The 12,592-nt window shown below is 53.7% G+C and overlaps 1 protein-coding gene across 5 annotated transcripts; it reads right to left on the bottom strand.

Moving 5' to 3' along the window:
* Window positions 1-902: 902 nt before the first annotated feature.
* Window positions 903-4,351, bottom strand: TFF2 (trefoil factor 2). 5 transcript variants are annotated; one of them, XM_079155814.1, is made up of 5 exons: window positions 3,849-4,351; window positions 3,640-3,745; window positions 2,982-3,131; window positions 1,891-2,000; window positions 903-1,078 (listed from the first exon to the last, which is right to left on the bottom strand). In XM_079155814.1, the coding sequence occupies exons 2-5, from the start codon at window positions 3,716-3,718 to the stop codon at window positions 974-976; spliced, it is 444 nt and encodes a 147-aa protein (XP_079011940.1). In that variant the 5' UTR covers window positions 3,719-3,745; window positions 3,849-4,351; the 3' UTR covers window positions 903-973. The 5 variants fall into 5 exon arrangements, with proteins under 5 accessions (XP_079011940.1, XP_079011939.1, XP_079011941.1 ...); XM_079155813.1 differs by lacking the exon at window positions 3,849-4,351 and having other exon boundaries at window positions 3,640-3,836; XM_079155815.1 differs by lacking the exon at window positions 3,849-4,351 and having other exon boundaries at window positions 3,021-3,131; window positions 3,640-3,836.
* Window positions 4,352-12,592: the final 8,241 nt, after the last annotated feature.

Raw genomic sequence — 12,592 nt, 5'->3', positions numbered from 1 at the left:
GGTGACCACTGTGGTCTTCTCAGAGGACAAGTCCTGGCAGGGTAAACAGGGTCAGTCCACTCTTTGAAGAAGCACCGTTGAAACTCAGCATCCTCCAGTGCTGAGCCCATGGTGCTGGCCCTACCCCACCACAGGGGCAGGGACCCGGGATTCCCAAGGGGAAAGGTCAGGCTTGAGTGGCAGGCACTAGGTTGGCTGACATGGAATGGGGAGCAGGAGGAGTGGGCATAGTTACAGAAAGCCTGGCCTGTGTCACCACACTGCTGTCCCTGCCCCTAGCTCAGTGATGCAGGGCCCCTGAAGTGGACAAGAGACCCATCACACACAGTCTCTTGTCTGCACGGCCTCCATGACACGCAGCCAGCTTCCTCTGCCAACACCCTCGTCCCGAGCTTTTTGTCCAGGCTAATCTCGGGTAGAGGGAGGAACACAGACAGGGTCCAGAGAGGGTGCCACCAACCCTGCAGGAGCCCCCAGGCCCCTGCCTGGGCAGAAGGGGAGACCTTCAGCAATGTGTGCTTATTTCCAAAGTCCCAGGGCTGTGAAGGCCAAGGGGTTCTGTGACTGCAGCCTGAAACCATTGGCTGCTGCAGGAGGGGCCTGGGGTCAAGTTCCTGGGCTTTTGAAGTGGACAGGGGACAGGGAGCACGCTGACAGTGTGCCTGCCTGCAGCTCAGCGTCATGCCATGCTTTCCTGCAACCAGAGCAGCCTGGAAGTGTTCAGTGACTTGTCACAGATGAGAGGGTGTTAGAACCACACACGTGCACACTGCACACACTACACACACACACAGAGCCACACACGCACATGCACATAAACATGTGCACACGCACATGTGCATGCGTGCGTGCACGCACACACATGTCTGTGAAACCAAGATGAAATTCAGCAGATTCTCAGAATTCCTTTATTTGAAGAAATTGTACGTTGGATCCCTGAAAAGGGTCAAAAGAAGACAGAAAACCCAGGAATTCAGGAAATAAGAAGCCGGTAAGACTGTGGACTTCCTTCTTTCGTCTCAGCAGATCTGTGAGCCAGGGGTGTTCTCTGCAGCCAGCACCTCTTAGTGATGACAGTCTAGAGAGTCAGACGCGGACACTGGTGAGCACACAGGGGACAGGACAGCACCAAGCTCAGAAGTCACTCTGCCCCGGAGTCCCCTCATGGAGGACCAGTCGAGACCAGGACCCCCATCCTGAGCCTCTCTGCGAGGCCCTTTCCCCAAAAACTATCAGAAATTTCAAGAGGACCTTGGGGTCACCAGGGAACCCCTCAGAGGGGTGCTCTTGGGAGCACTCAGATGTCCTACTAGAGAAGCAGGACAGTCATCCCCAGCGACCCCTGAGCTCTTTCCCTGGTTTTGAAGGGGTCAGTCTGATCCTTATCTGGCCAAAACTCAGAGTCAGGGGCATGGAGACTGGGATAGGGAGGTGGGCAAACCTGTGCCTGGGGACAGAGCCTGTGGATGGCCCTGGGGGAGCGTGTGGTGGGCAGAGCCTTCTCCGAGGGCAGTGGGGTGGAGGGGAGGCAGGGAGGAGGGAGCGGGACTGGTTGCTTCCAGGCCCATCCCTTGGGCCAGCCTGGCGCACAGCACCCAGCAGCGTGGGAACACAATGGCAGGATCGCAGTGTGGCTGCCACCCGCCTGCACAAGACTAGGGAGTGGCTGAGCCAGCGGGTGTGCTGGGGGCAGCTGGCCTTACTGCAGATCCGTCTCTGTGGAGGGCACCAGAGCTGGTCCACAGCAGGGCCACCCCACGCCTCGGGCACCTCCCCAGTGGGCTCGCTGGGGCCTCGGCCAGCTCCTTCCGCCCCCGTCCCTGCCTCTGGGGTCCTTCTGCAGACCTTTCCAACGTGGGGACCCAGGTGGGGCTCGTCCCGCCAGCTTACCATCCGCAGGCTCCGGGAAGTAGCACCAGGGACCCTCAGAAGACACGTTGGAGAAGCAGCAGTGTCGGGAGGCGCATTTCTCGGTCGTGATGCCCGGGTAGCCACAGTCGCTGCGGGCGGAGGCCTCCATGACACACTGCTCTACCACTGGTCGCGGGAGGGAACAGTGCCAAGGCCCTGTCAAGCAGGGGGCTTACCGCAACCTCCAGGCCTGTTCTCCCATGGGGACACCAGGTTCACGGCCCCCTCACATCCTGAGGGGCCGCCTGGAGGTGGTCTTCCTCAGAACTTAAACTTCCCAGACCTGGCCTGGCCTCCCACAGGTGTGAGCCCGTGCAGCGGTCACCGCGGTCGGAAGATGGAGGATGGGGCCTTGGGGAAAGCACTTCTCCCTCTTAGCCTTCTGCTCTGGAGGTGCTGCGCCAAGACTAGAGAAGGCTTGCCAGCACCTCTTAAAGACGTGAGCTGTTGATCAAAGCTTTGATGCCCAGCACTGTACCCCTGGGGAGCGTTCTCGCTCACCACCGTGCGTCTGTCTCGCTCCCTTTCAACAAGCTCTGAGCAACAGTCTCGGGGCAGGAAGCCCTTCCCAGGAGGGACCAGCGAGGGGCAGGGCCCAAGCGGCTTTGCTCTGTGCCAGCCTCCACACTACAACTTTGCTTCTTGACAGTAAGCACAGACAGGAGGCTCATCCCCAAGTGCTCCTGAAGTCTGCACGGCTCCCTTACCCTGGAGGTCTGTGAGCTGTGCTGTCACTAATGTTCTGCTACACGTTTCTGTTTACCCTTGGGAGCTTCCTCCAAAGTCATGATATTAAAGCTAAAAGGAACCTAAGACATTTTTTCCCCCTCAAACAAAGCAAAACTGATGGGTCCACACACATGTCTTCAGGGGAGGTGGGCGAGGTGGGAGAGGTGGGTTCAACTACCTTCTGGTTTCGTTTCTCTCTCGACTAACCAGCCTGCGGAGCTCAGAGCTAGCTCTAGACTAACACCCAGGCCTCCACAAGCTGCTGCTCTAGACTCTGACCCCGAAGCCAGGTCCAGGCTGCTGGCCACTGGCCCAGGAGGGTCTGGCTTTCTGAAGATCACCTTGGTCAGGGAGAGGGTAGAAACACCAGGGAACCCCACCAACTTTGTGGTCATAGCAACATCCCTTGACGAAGCACTGGTCCTTGGTGATGAAGGGGAAGCCGCAGTCCTTCCTGTTGTAAGGGTTTATCCTGGAGCACCGGCAGGGGGCTGTGGACAGATCTGCAGTCAGGACACGCCCCCCAGGAGCTTCAGGACCCTGCCTCCCCCTGTCCAGGGAGCAGTGCAAGGGCTTATCTTGCCCACGTTTGAACTATGCAATTTCCTCCCAAGAAACCGACAGGCCTTTGCCGACATGGTTTTATTAGTTTAAAAGGTAAAGAAAAGCCTTCTGCAGAGAGTGATCAGATGGACCAGGCAGAAGTTAAAGTGGAAGGTAAGCCCGGTGAGCCAGGGGCTGCGGCCCTCCTGGCCCTCCTCTGTCTGCCCGACCACCATGGCCACCAGCCTTCTGGGGGGTCTGGAAACCCAGGTTCCTTCCCCTCGGGAGCTAACTCAGGACTCCGCCTTGGTCCTTCCAAGGGAACAAACGGGAAGGTCCCTTCCCTTCTCGAGAGCCTCCCCAGGGGGCAGAAGCCCTGCAGGAGGCAGGCCCCCACTCCCACCCACCTGCCAGGGAAGAGACAGAGTCTGGGGTCACCTGTGGGCATTCACTTACAAGGATGCTGGCCCGCCACCAGGACGCAGAGCCCCAGGACCAGGAGCACTGCCAGTAGTTGGGCACCTCGAGGTCCCATGCCGGTTCCACCGCACCCCAGGGCAGCCTGCAAAATGCCCCGTTCCCGGGACCGAGGGAGTTTTATCCTCTGCTGTCTGTTTGTTGAACAAGCACTGTTGACCTTCCCCGCCCCCACCCGTGGCCCCAGCCTCCAGCTCCTTTGTGAGAGGGCGCTGAGATAGCCCAGAGTGGAGGCCGAGAGGAGGCGGAGGAAGTCCTGCCCCGCGCCAGAGGCCTCCACCCAGCGCGCTCCCTGCACACAGCCACCCGCTGCCCTGGGCAGGAAGCCATTCCTGCCAGGTTACTGACGTGTAAAAGGGCCATGTGCATGTCTGGAGTTGGCACTTACAGGGTCACCCCCAGGAGGGGGGGTTTCCACGTGGTGCTCCCGATAAAGGGGGTGGCCACTGCAGGACGTTTATAACTGAACAGCACGGGCAGGGAGGCAGAGAGAGAGCGTGGGCAGAGGAAGAGGGGACTCTCTCAGGACGGCAGGGACACCTCCACGGCTGCAGCACAGGCCCTGTCTGTCTCCTCTTGGCCCATTGCAGCAGTGGGGGGCTGCACCCCATGAAGAAGGGGCTGAGGAGGGACATGGAGCCGCCTGGAAGCGGCAATGTTAATAGGTTGGTTCTCAGGCCGGGCGTAGCCAGTGGTGGGGTGCTTGCCTAACATGGAGGATGCGTTCTACCGACTGAGCTATCTCCCCAGCACCAGCATCTTTTCTTGTGTAGGAATTCTCTGTATGTCCTCAAAGATGGCATCTGGACCCTGGCCCACTTCTGGGGGTCAGATGCTCTGAAAAGGTGAGGTTGTGGATTGGACAGAGAGAAGAAAGAAGTCAGGGGTACACATCCCAAAATAAAATCAGAGGGGCATGGTGGGAAGGAGAGAGGGATCCTAAGTTCTCAACCCCAGGGAAATCTCCAGAGGCTGCTGATCTGTGAATGGTGGGTTGGGCAGTCAGTGACCAGGGGTGCATGGACACCAAACCCCTGTCAAGAGCCTGCCCCGTCCTGGGGCTTGGAGGGCACGTCTGCTCCCTCATGGTCCTGCCAGCTCTGGCTCAAGCCCCTCCGGCCACCCTGCACTGTTCTCCAAGGAGCAGCTGGGAGACTCAATCCTTGAAAACCACGCCCATAATCCTGTCACCCTTTGTCTCCACCCAGACGTAAGTGCTCTGCATCACCCTTCTCTCCAGCACCCAGCCCCACTCTCTTCTCTGTGTCCCCTTCCTGGCCCTGCAGGATTCCACTGAAGCCACCAGACCCCTCTCCTCCTGCTCTGCCTCTGGCCTCTTGCCCCCTGGCCCCAGAGGAAGCCTGTGACTCCTGGAGGTGTTTCTCACACTGAGATGGTTCAGGCCGCCGGGCTCAGGCCCTCCACCAGGATACCAAGGCCCCATGGTGCTTGAGTGCAAATGAGAAAAGGGAACCTTTCTTCCGATTTCCTTCCCTGCTGGGAAATCGTCACAAAGACTGTGTCTGAACCGAGAGCAAGAACTCTGCTCCAGTTGGAGCAAGCACCCATGCGCCTCAGCAGCCACACTGGGTGACCACACTCCCAGCACAAGGGCCCAGGCGTGGGCACCACGCACCGACCCTGAGGCCCAGCTTCTGCCTCAAGCAAAAGCTCGTGTCAGTGCAGACTTTCACTGCACCACAGGCTTTCCTGTGCCTATGCCATTGACAGGGTCATGGTTTAGATGTGAGGGTTTCCCAGAGCTTCTGGTGAAACAATGCAAAAACATGGAGAGGTGAAATGATTGGGTCATGGGAGCTTTAACCCAGTCAGTGAATCAGTTCTCTGATGGGGATAAACGGAGTGGTAGCTGAAGGCAGGTAGGTTGTGGCTGGAGGAGGCGGGTCCCGGGGACAGCATTTGGGGTATGTATTTTGTATCTGGCAAGTGGAGTCTCTCTGCTGCCTGGCCATGTCCTGAGTCACTTTCTTCCACCACATTCTTCCAAGATGTTCTGCCTCACTTAGAGCCTTAAGGAGTGGATTTGGCCATCTATGGCATGAGACCTCAGACACAGTGAGCCCCCAATTAAGCTTTTCTTCTCCTGATTGCTCTTGTCGGGTTTGCAGTCACAGAGCGTGTCCAGGCATGTTCTCAGACCCGCTGGGCACTGGGTGGCAATGCCATTCTTTGTCACCATCCCTCCCCACGGACAGCAGCAGAGCAGCAAGAAAGGCCGGACAGCCGTGTGGGAGGGAAGGGAAGCAATGGGACAGAGCCAGGATCACCCTTGATCTCTGCCTGCTGGGGACCACAGACAAAGCCACCGCAGCAGAGGCCAGAACCGGAGGTTACTGGGGTAGGTAGAGTAGGAGAAGGAAGAAAAGGAAGCATGAGATATGAGGGGGTCCCTTGGTTTCTGGTCAAATATTGATCTACTTGTGTCTCCAAAGCCAGACAAAACGGCTGCTGGGGAAGGATCATTGCTGGGGAGATTGAGCTGAAGAACCAGTACAGTTCTCATGGGACTGGGACCCTGGAGTTCTGAGCAGCCTAGCAGAGCAAGTGATCACCCACCTGCATGAAAGCAGACTGCTGTCCCAGGATGAAGGTGCTCTAGAACCATTCTAGAAAAATTTTAAAGGAAGTCTTGAAAGAACCCAGCTAATCTGCAAGTAAACTACCTGCATTAGTTTGCTAAGGTGGCCATGAGAAAATCCACAATGGAGCTTCAATGACAGAAAAGCAATTTTTCACAGTTCTGGAGGCTGGAAGTCCAAGGTGCTGGCAGGGCTGGTTCTTCATGAGGCCTTTCTCCTTGGCTTGCAGATGGTGTCTTCTCCCACGTCCTCACATAGTCTCCCCTCAATACAACCATATCCCTCGTGTCTCTTTCTTATAAGCACACCAGTCATATTGGATCAGGGCCCACCCTGATAGCTACATTTTACCTTGATGACCCCTTTAAGACCCAAATTTCAAATAGTCACACACTGAGGTCCTCGAGGTTAGAGCTCCAACACACACATTTGGGGGACAGAATTCAACCAGTATTACTACCTGACTGCATAAAGTTCAATACTCCACTAAAGTTAGCAACAAAATCTAGATGCACAACACAGCATTCATAGTATGTAACACAAAATCAAAACCTATCAGAAATATGGAGGCAGGAAAGCATGTCCAACCAACACCCATCACAAAGATCAGTGATTAGAAACAGACTCAGAAATGACACAAAAGTTTTCAAATTTACATATATGTTTGTGTGTGTGTGTGTGTGTGTAATGAAGATAAAAAAATATAGAAGATAAAAAAATCTCAATATAGAAATAGAAAGTAAAAATTAATCCAAGTAGAAATTCTAGAAATGAAAAACACACTATCTGAAATGAAAAATTCACTGTAGGGATTTTAGGCTAGATGCTGAAAAGTAGATTCTGCAGAAGAAATGGTCAGTTTACTTGAAGCTGGTGTAATCTAAACTATCCAAACAAAAGCACAGACAAACAGGTGCTGGGAAAAAAAATGAGTAGAATTTCAGTAAATTTTGATACAGTGTCAAGCAACCTTACATACACATGATTAGTGCATTGGTAGGAGAGGAGAGAAAAAGTAGATGAACAAACACTGGGCTAAGAATGACTATTGGAAGAAATATTGGTCAGACTTTTTGTAAACTTGATAAAGATAAACCAACAAATCCTAGAAACTCAAATAACTTCAAGAAAGATAAATACAAAGAAAAACAGTGTGAAATAGTGCAAATCAGTGATTAAGAAAGCAGCTAAAGCAAGTGATGAAAATGACATTCCCTCAAGAACACTGAGGAACAACTGACTTCTTACCTGAAGCAATGCAAGCTAGTGGACAATGGAACAGCACTGGTGAGTCAGGATTTGCACTCAGTGAAAATATCCCATAAAATAGGATATTGCTTCTAGATGAAGACAGCTTAGAGAAGCTGTCACTTATAAGCCTTTCCTCCAAGAACATTAGAAGATATTTGCGCTGAAGTTCTGACCACCCCTCAACACAGGGCTTGACTTCTCTAGGATGCCCCAGATAGTTTCCACCTCTACAGATTTGCTCCATCATGGTGCCAGGTTGCTCTGTCAGCATTCACATTTGCAACCCAGTCAAGTCCATGTGATTCATCACTTGGTTTCCTACCACTGTCTTTTAACTAGTCTCTCCAACACAGTTTTGTCTCCATCTAGGCAAAAATCTGCCTTAATTATCATTACAAAATGATAAAGCCTCACAGCCTACAGAAGACAGACCAAATTCCTGAGCAGGAGAAGCAGGACCCTTTATGCCCATGGCTGGGCTCTCAAGCATACTTCTTCTAGAAATACACCTGTGTCAACGTGCCCCTCCTCTTCAGGTCCTTCCTCCACTCTCTCCAGCTCCTGTCTTTCCTCAGCTCATCTCTTCCAGGATGGCTCTCTTTGCTCTACCCAGAGTTAAAAGAGATGCCCTTCACCCTTCCCCTACTGCACCCTGTCCACACTTTGCCTCACCTACACTGAGTGAATTTTTACTTTTATGGCTCCTGTATTAATTTTACCAAAGATTGCAGGCTAGCTGATGCCAGGCAATTGTCCAAGGATTTTTATATGCTATTTTTCTTTGAGTCCTTATAACAATCCAGAGGTGAGGCTAAGGTAACCATCCACCTTTTTATGCCCAGGTGAATGAAATGCTTTGCATAAATGACAGCTAGCCAATGCAGGGTGAGCAGACCCCACCCAGACCCCACTCGCTGCAGTTCCTCAGGACTCTGCCTTGTGTCTGGCACATGGCAGGCTGACCTCAAGATGGCAGTTGAGTAGACAAGTGGATGGTCATCATCCTGGGTGTTTGGGGAAAGGAATCTGCCACCTAGTGTTACACATGATCCAAATTATCTTCTGAAATCACAAAATAATATCTAGACATGGATTGCATGGATAACTGCAAGTAAATAAGGCAAACCTCACCATGTCCCTCCACTGCTCCCTCATCCACAGAAAGGAAGGTGCCAACGAGATGTGTGGAAAGCCGTCCCATGTCTGACTCAGTCCCTAAAACCTAAGCATGATAAGGTCTCATTTTTATTGTTATCAGGACAAAAAGCATTTTCATTATCCCAATTTCCACTCTCACTGTCCCTAATGCGGATGGGGAAGGCTGAATGGCATACACTTTAAAGTCCTGTCCCAGGGCCCTGATCTTTTGGAGTTTTGTTGTGCAGATCAGTGTAGTTAGTCAGCAATAGAATTTATTAAAGCCCAGGACTAAATATATAACAAAGGACTCAACCAAAGCTGGGAGAAGAAATAAGCAGATGGACCAAAGCAGATGGGAATCTCAGTGCTGAGTTGGGGAGGGAATGAGGTCACGGGTGTCTTACAAGTCTGGGTGTGACCAGATGAACATAAAGCAAACGCATCTTCAGTGCATCCTGCAGTCAAGAGTGAAACTCTCTTGGAGGTCTCTCTCCATGATTTGATGCCTCCATGGGACAAGCTGTGATCTGGGCAATTTTAAAGTTGAGACATTAACCCTTTTAAAGTTCTAGTCAAAGTAAACCAATGTATCTTAGTAGGAGTTGAGAACTATGGCTCATGGGCCCATGACCTGTTTTTTACATAAAGCTTTATTGAAACACAGCCACGCTGCTCCTCTATCCATAGAGGAACAGCTTCATGGCAGCCTTCTAGACACAATGGTGAAGCTGTTAGCTGTGACAGAGACCATGTGGCCCGTAATACCTGAAACATTGACTACCTAGTTCTTTTCTTAAAAAATCTGCTTATTCCTGTAGTATAGTCTTAAAATCGTCCTAACAAAGATGGAGGGAATCACTTTATTTTACTTACATAAATAAGTCTTAATGCTATCTCAGTCCTTCTGAAATCTGGAAATGAAATGTCCAGTGTTCTGCTTGTTGGAGGCGGTGATCCATGAGCTTCTCACATTTCTGCACACGTTGTGAAGGAAGACTAACCATCCTGTGGTGTAAGATCTAAAATCAGGGTTCGATTTTAAGTGCCGCCAGGACGGGGGAGCATGGGGGGAACAGCAGAGGCCTAACGGAAGTGCCCTCTGGACGGCCCACGGGCAGGGCGCCCCTCCCCACTCTGCCCAGGGGAGCGTCGCATCCCCTACCCTCTATTCCCAGGGGTGAGGCCTCCTGTCAGGCGACCTTCTTTCAAGGGAACAGGCGCAGTGCCTGCTCACCAGGGATTCGTGGATTTCAGTCCCCTGCCAGCCAACAGGGTGATGTGAGCAAGCGGACCCCGTCCTCCCTCTGGAGGCTACAGGGCTGCCTCCCACAGCTGTGGCTCCTTGCCTCTGGTCCTGAGTGCATCCTGTGTGGCCATGCTGGGTGCATCCCGTCCTCCTCTCCTGGGCTGCATGTGGCTTCTGCTCTCATTCATCCAGGGTTGGGAGCAGGTGCCTGGCCAGCCCCACAGCCCAAGGAGAACTCCCCTCCTGGCCACCCCTCACCCCCGTGATAATAGGCGGCGAAAGCAGCCCTCTCTTCAGGTCTGTCTTCTCAAGGATGTTTGTGGAGCAAACGACTTGGAGCCTAGGTAAAGTCTTCTCTCCACAATGAAGGGCAGGCGGCCTCGTGTCCCCACGGTCAGGGGCCCTTTCCTGCAGTGCAGCTCCCTGAGTGTTCGGGCTTCCTCCTGAGCCCAGCCCTGCCAGCCCCAGGTCTCTGGGCAAAGGGAACCTGCCCTCCTGCTGTTGGTGCTGCTTGCTGCCCTAGGAGTCAAAAAGCCCTTCGTCTCTGACCAGGGATCTGCCTCTGCCAGTTTCCACAAGAAATCCAGAAAGAGTGGCAGGTCACTGGCCAGCCTGCAAGCTCTTCCCAGCTTCCGACCCGGAAGAACCAGAGAGGACTAGACATGGACAACCCTCCACTGCCTGTCTCCAGAACAGCTGCTCTGGGCATCGGGCTCACTCCCCCTGGACCACAGCCATGAGCAGGTATGTGTGGTTTTGCCCGATTCAATGTTTGCTGTCTCAAAAAATCCAGCTCGGTGACAGGTTAAGGGCTGGGAGGGACAGCTGAGCTCTACCTCTGGAGTAGTCTCTGCGTCACCAGCCATGGTCTGCGTGGTCCTTTAAATTGCAAGCCCTTCCTTCCCAGTGGCCTTGGCCAAAGTCCCCTTCTCATTAGTGACCTTTCCCAAAGGCTCAGCAGCGAATTGCCCCTCCCCAGGCTCAACCCAAGACGAGGAGGTTTCCTTAAGCTGACTGTCCCTTGCCGTGATTGTGTGGATGGCCCTACAGATATGATCTAAAACCACAGCTCGGTTTCTCAAGAGCTCCTGGTCCTGTCCTTGCTTCCGCACTCTCCGAATAGACCCTGTCGTGTGGGAAATCATCCGGAGCAGTGAAGCCTCGAAGCCCAGGAGCAGCTCAGAGCAGAGAGGCTCACAGACCGAATGGAGGTGCTGGCCCTGCACAGCGCACCGACCTAGCTCACGGTGCAGGGAGGGCCCTGGGGCAGGGGCAGCAGGCTCCACGCAGGTGCAGTGGACACAGCTTGGCCGTGAGCTCTGGGAGCTTCCTGGGGCCTGCTGCTCTCCCCCTCCCTGCAGAACTGTGCTGGAGAGAGCCAGAGACCTGGGGATGGGAGGCCCTGGCCACCATGCACCCTCGAGCTACCTGAGGACTGAGGGACAAGGAGCCTGACCACGCTGTGGTCCGGCATGGCCCAGAGCAGTGTGTTCTCACTCTGCGATGCTGGGGCTGAGCTGCCAGGGTCACCCACCTGTGGCCCACAGAGTCATGACGTAGGTGCGTGCTGCTCCTTAGAACTCTGGCTTCCCATCCCTGTCTGTCTGTGAGTGTTCCTGCTGGCTCCAGGCTGTCATGTGGCACATCTCACAGGTCACCAGGTCACACAGTGTCACAAGGAACCATGCCTGTGAACACTGACCACATCCCACAAACCTCCTGGCTGCCCACTGTCTATACTCGACACATCATTGGTATCACAAAATTCACTTTTTTTTTTTAACCATCTCCAGCAGAATCGACTAGTATTCTCATTAGTGAACAGTTATTACCCTGATCTTTGGTAGCTGGCATTGACAGGGCTCCCCCGCTGCATGTTACAGGGTCACGGACTGGATCATGACACCCTCCCCGTCCATGGGCTCAAACCCCAACCCAGTGCCTCCAAACGTGACTGTGTTTGGATGCAGTCTTTAAGAGCTGACGAAGGTAAAATGAGGTCTTTACAGTGGGCCTTCCTCTATACGGCCATGTCCTTAGGAGAAGAGGTGACTGGATGCAGATGCCAGACACAGAGATAATTTCCTGGGAAGAGCAGGAGAGTGGCCCTCTGCCAGCCCAGGTGCAAGGCCTTGGGACAAGCCAGCCCTGCTGTCCCCTCGATCTTGGACTCCCAGCTTAGGACTGCAGGAAAACAAGTGTCTGCTGTTGAAGCCCCTCAGTGTGCTGTGCTTGTGCTGCTGAGAAACCCGCATGCCTACTCGGGGTGAGGAGGGGTTGGTGCCTGGAGGGCAGTGGCCCAGGACCCTCGTGGACCAAATCCCGAGGGTGCTCAAGTCCCTGATGTGAGCGGGAGCAGCTTCTACACATCACCTACACAGGGCCTCCTGCGCACTTTAACTCATCTCTTGATGACATGTGACACCCGGGACCATGCAGAGGTTAGACAAGAGCCATCATGCTGCGTTGCTCAGGGAATAATGACAGGAAGAAGCCTGTGTGTGCAGCACAGAGGTGACTTTTCTTCTGATGTTTTTAACTTGAGGTCAGTGGAATCTGCAGATGTGGGACCCGAGGATACAGAGGCCTTCTGTGTGTGGCCCAGTGTCACTGGAACCGCAGGGTCAGGACCCCTGCCACTCCCTGGCTCCTGGGTCTGGTGGCAAGCCCTCACTGCTTCTCAGGCCACACTCCA

Source organism: Sciurus vulgaris, assembly GCF_902686455.1.
Source record: "Sciurus vulgaris genome assembly, chromosome: 10".
Lineage (NCBI taxonomy): Eukaryota > Metazoa > Chordata > Mammalia > Rodentia > Sciuridae > Sciurus > Sciurus vulgaris.
This window is presented reverse-complemented; position numbering and strand designations above follow the sequence as displayed.

Bases quoted from the DNA above. Each gene is read 5' to 3' on its own strand.
- TFF2 (XM_079155814.1), bottom strand. From the start codon at position 3,718: ATGGGACCTCGAGGTGCCCAACTACTGGCAGTGCTCCTGGTCCTGGGG. The intron at 3,132-3,639 runs GTAAGTGAATGC...ATCTGTCCACAG, and splicing joins GGTGGCGGGCCAGCATCCTT to CCCCCTGCCGGTGCTCCAGG. The intron at 1,079-1,890 runs GTAAGCTGGCGG...CTGACTCTCTAG, and splicing joins CTTCCCGGAGCCTGCGGATG to ACTGTCATCACTAAGAGGTG.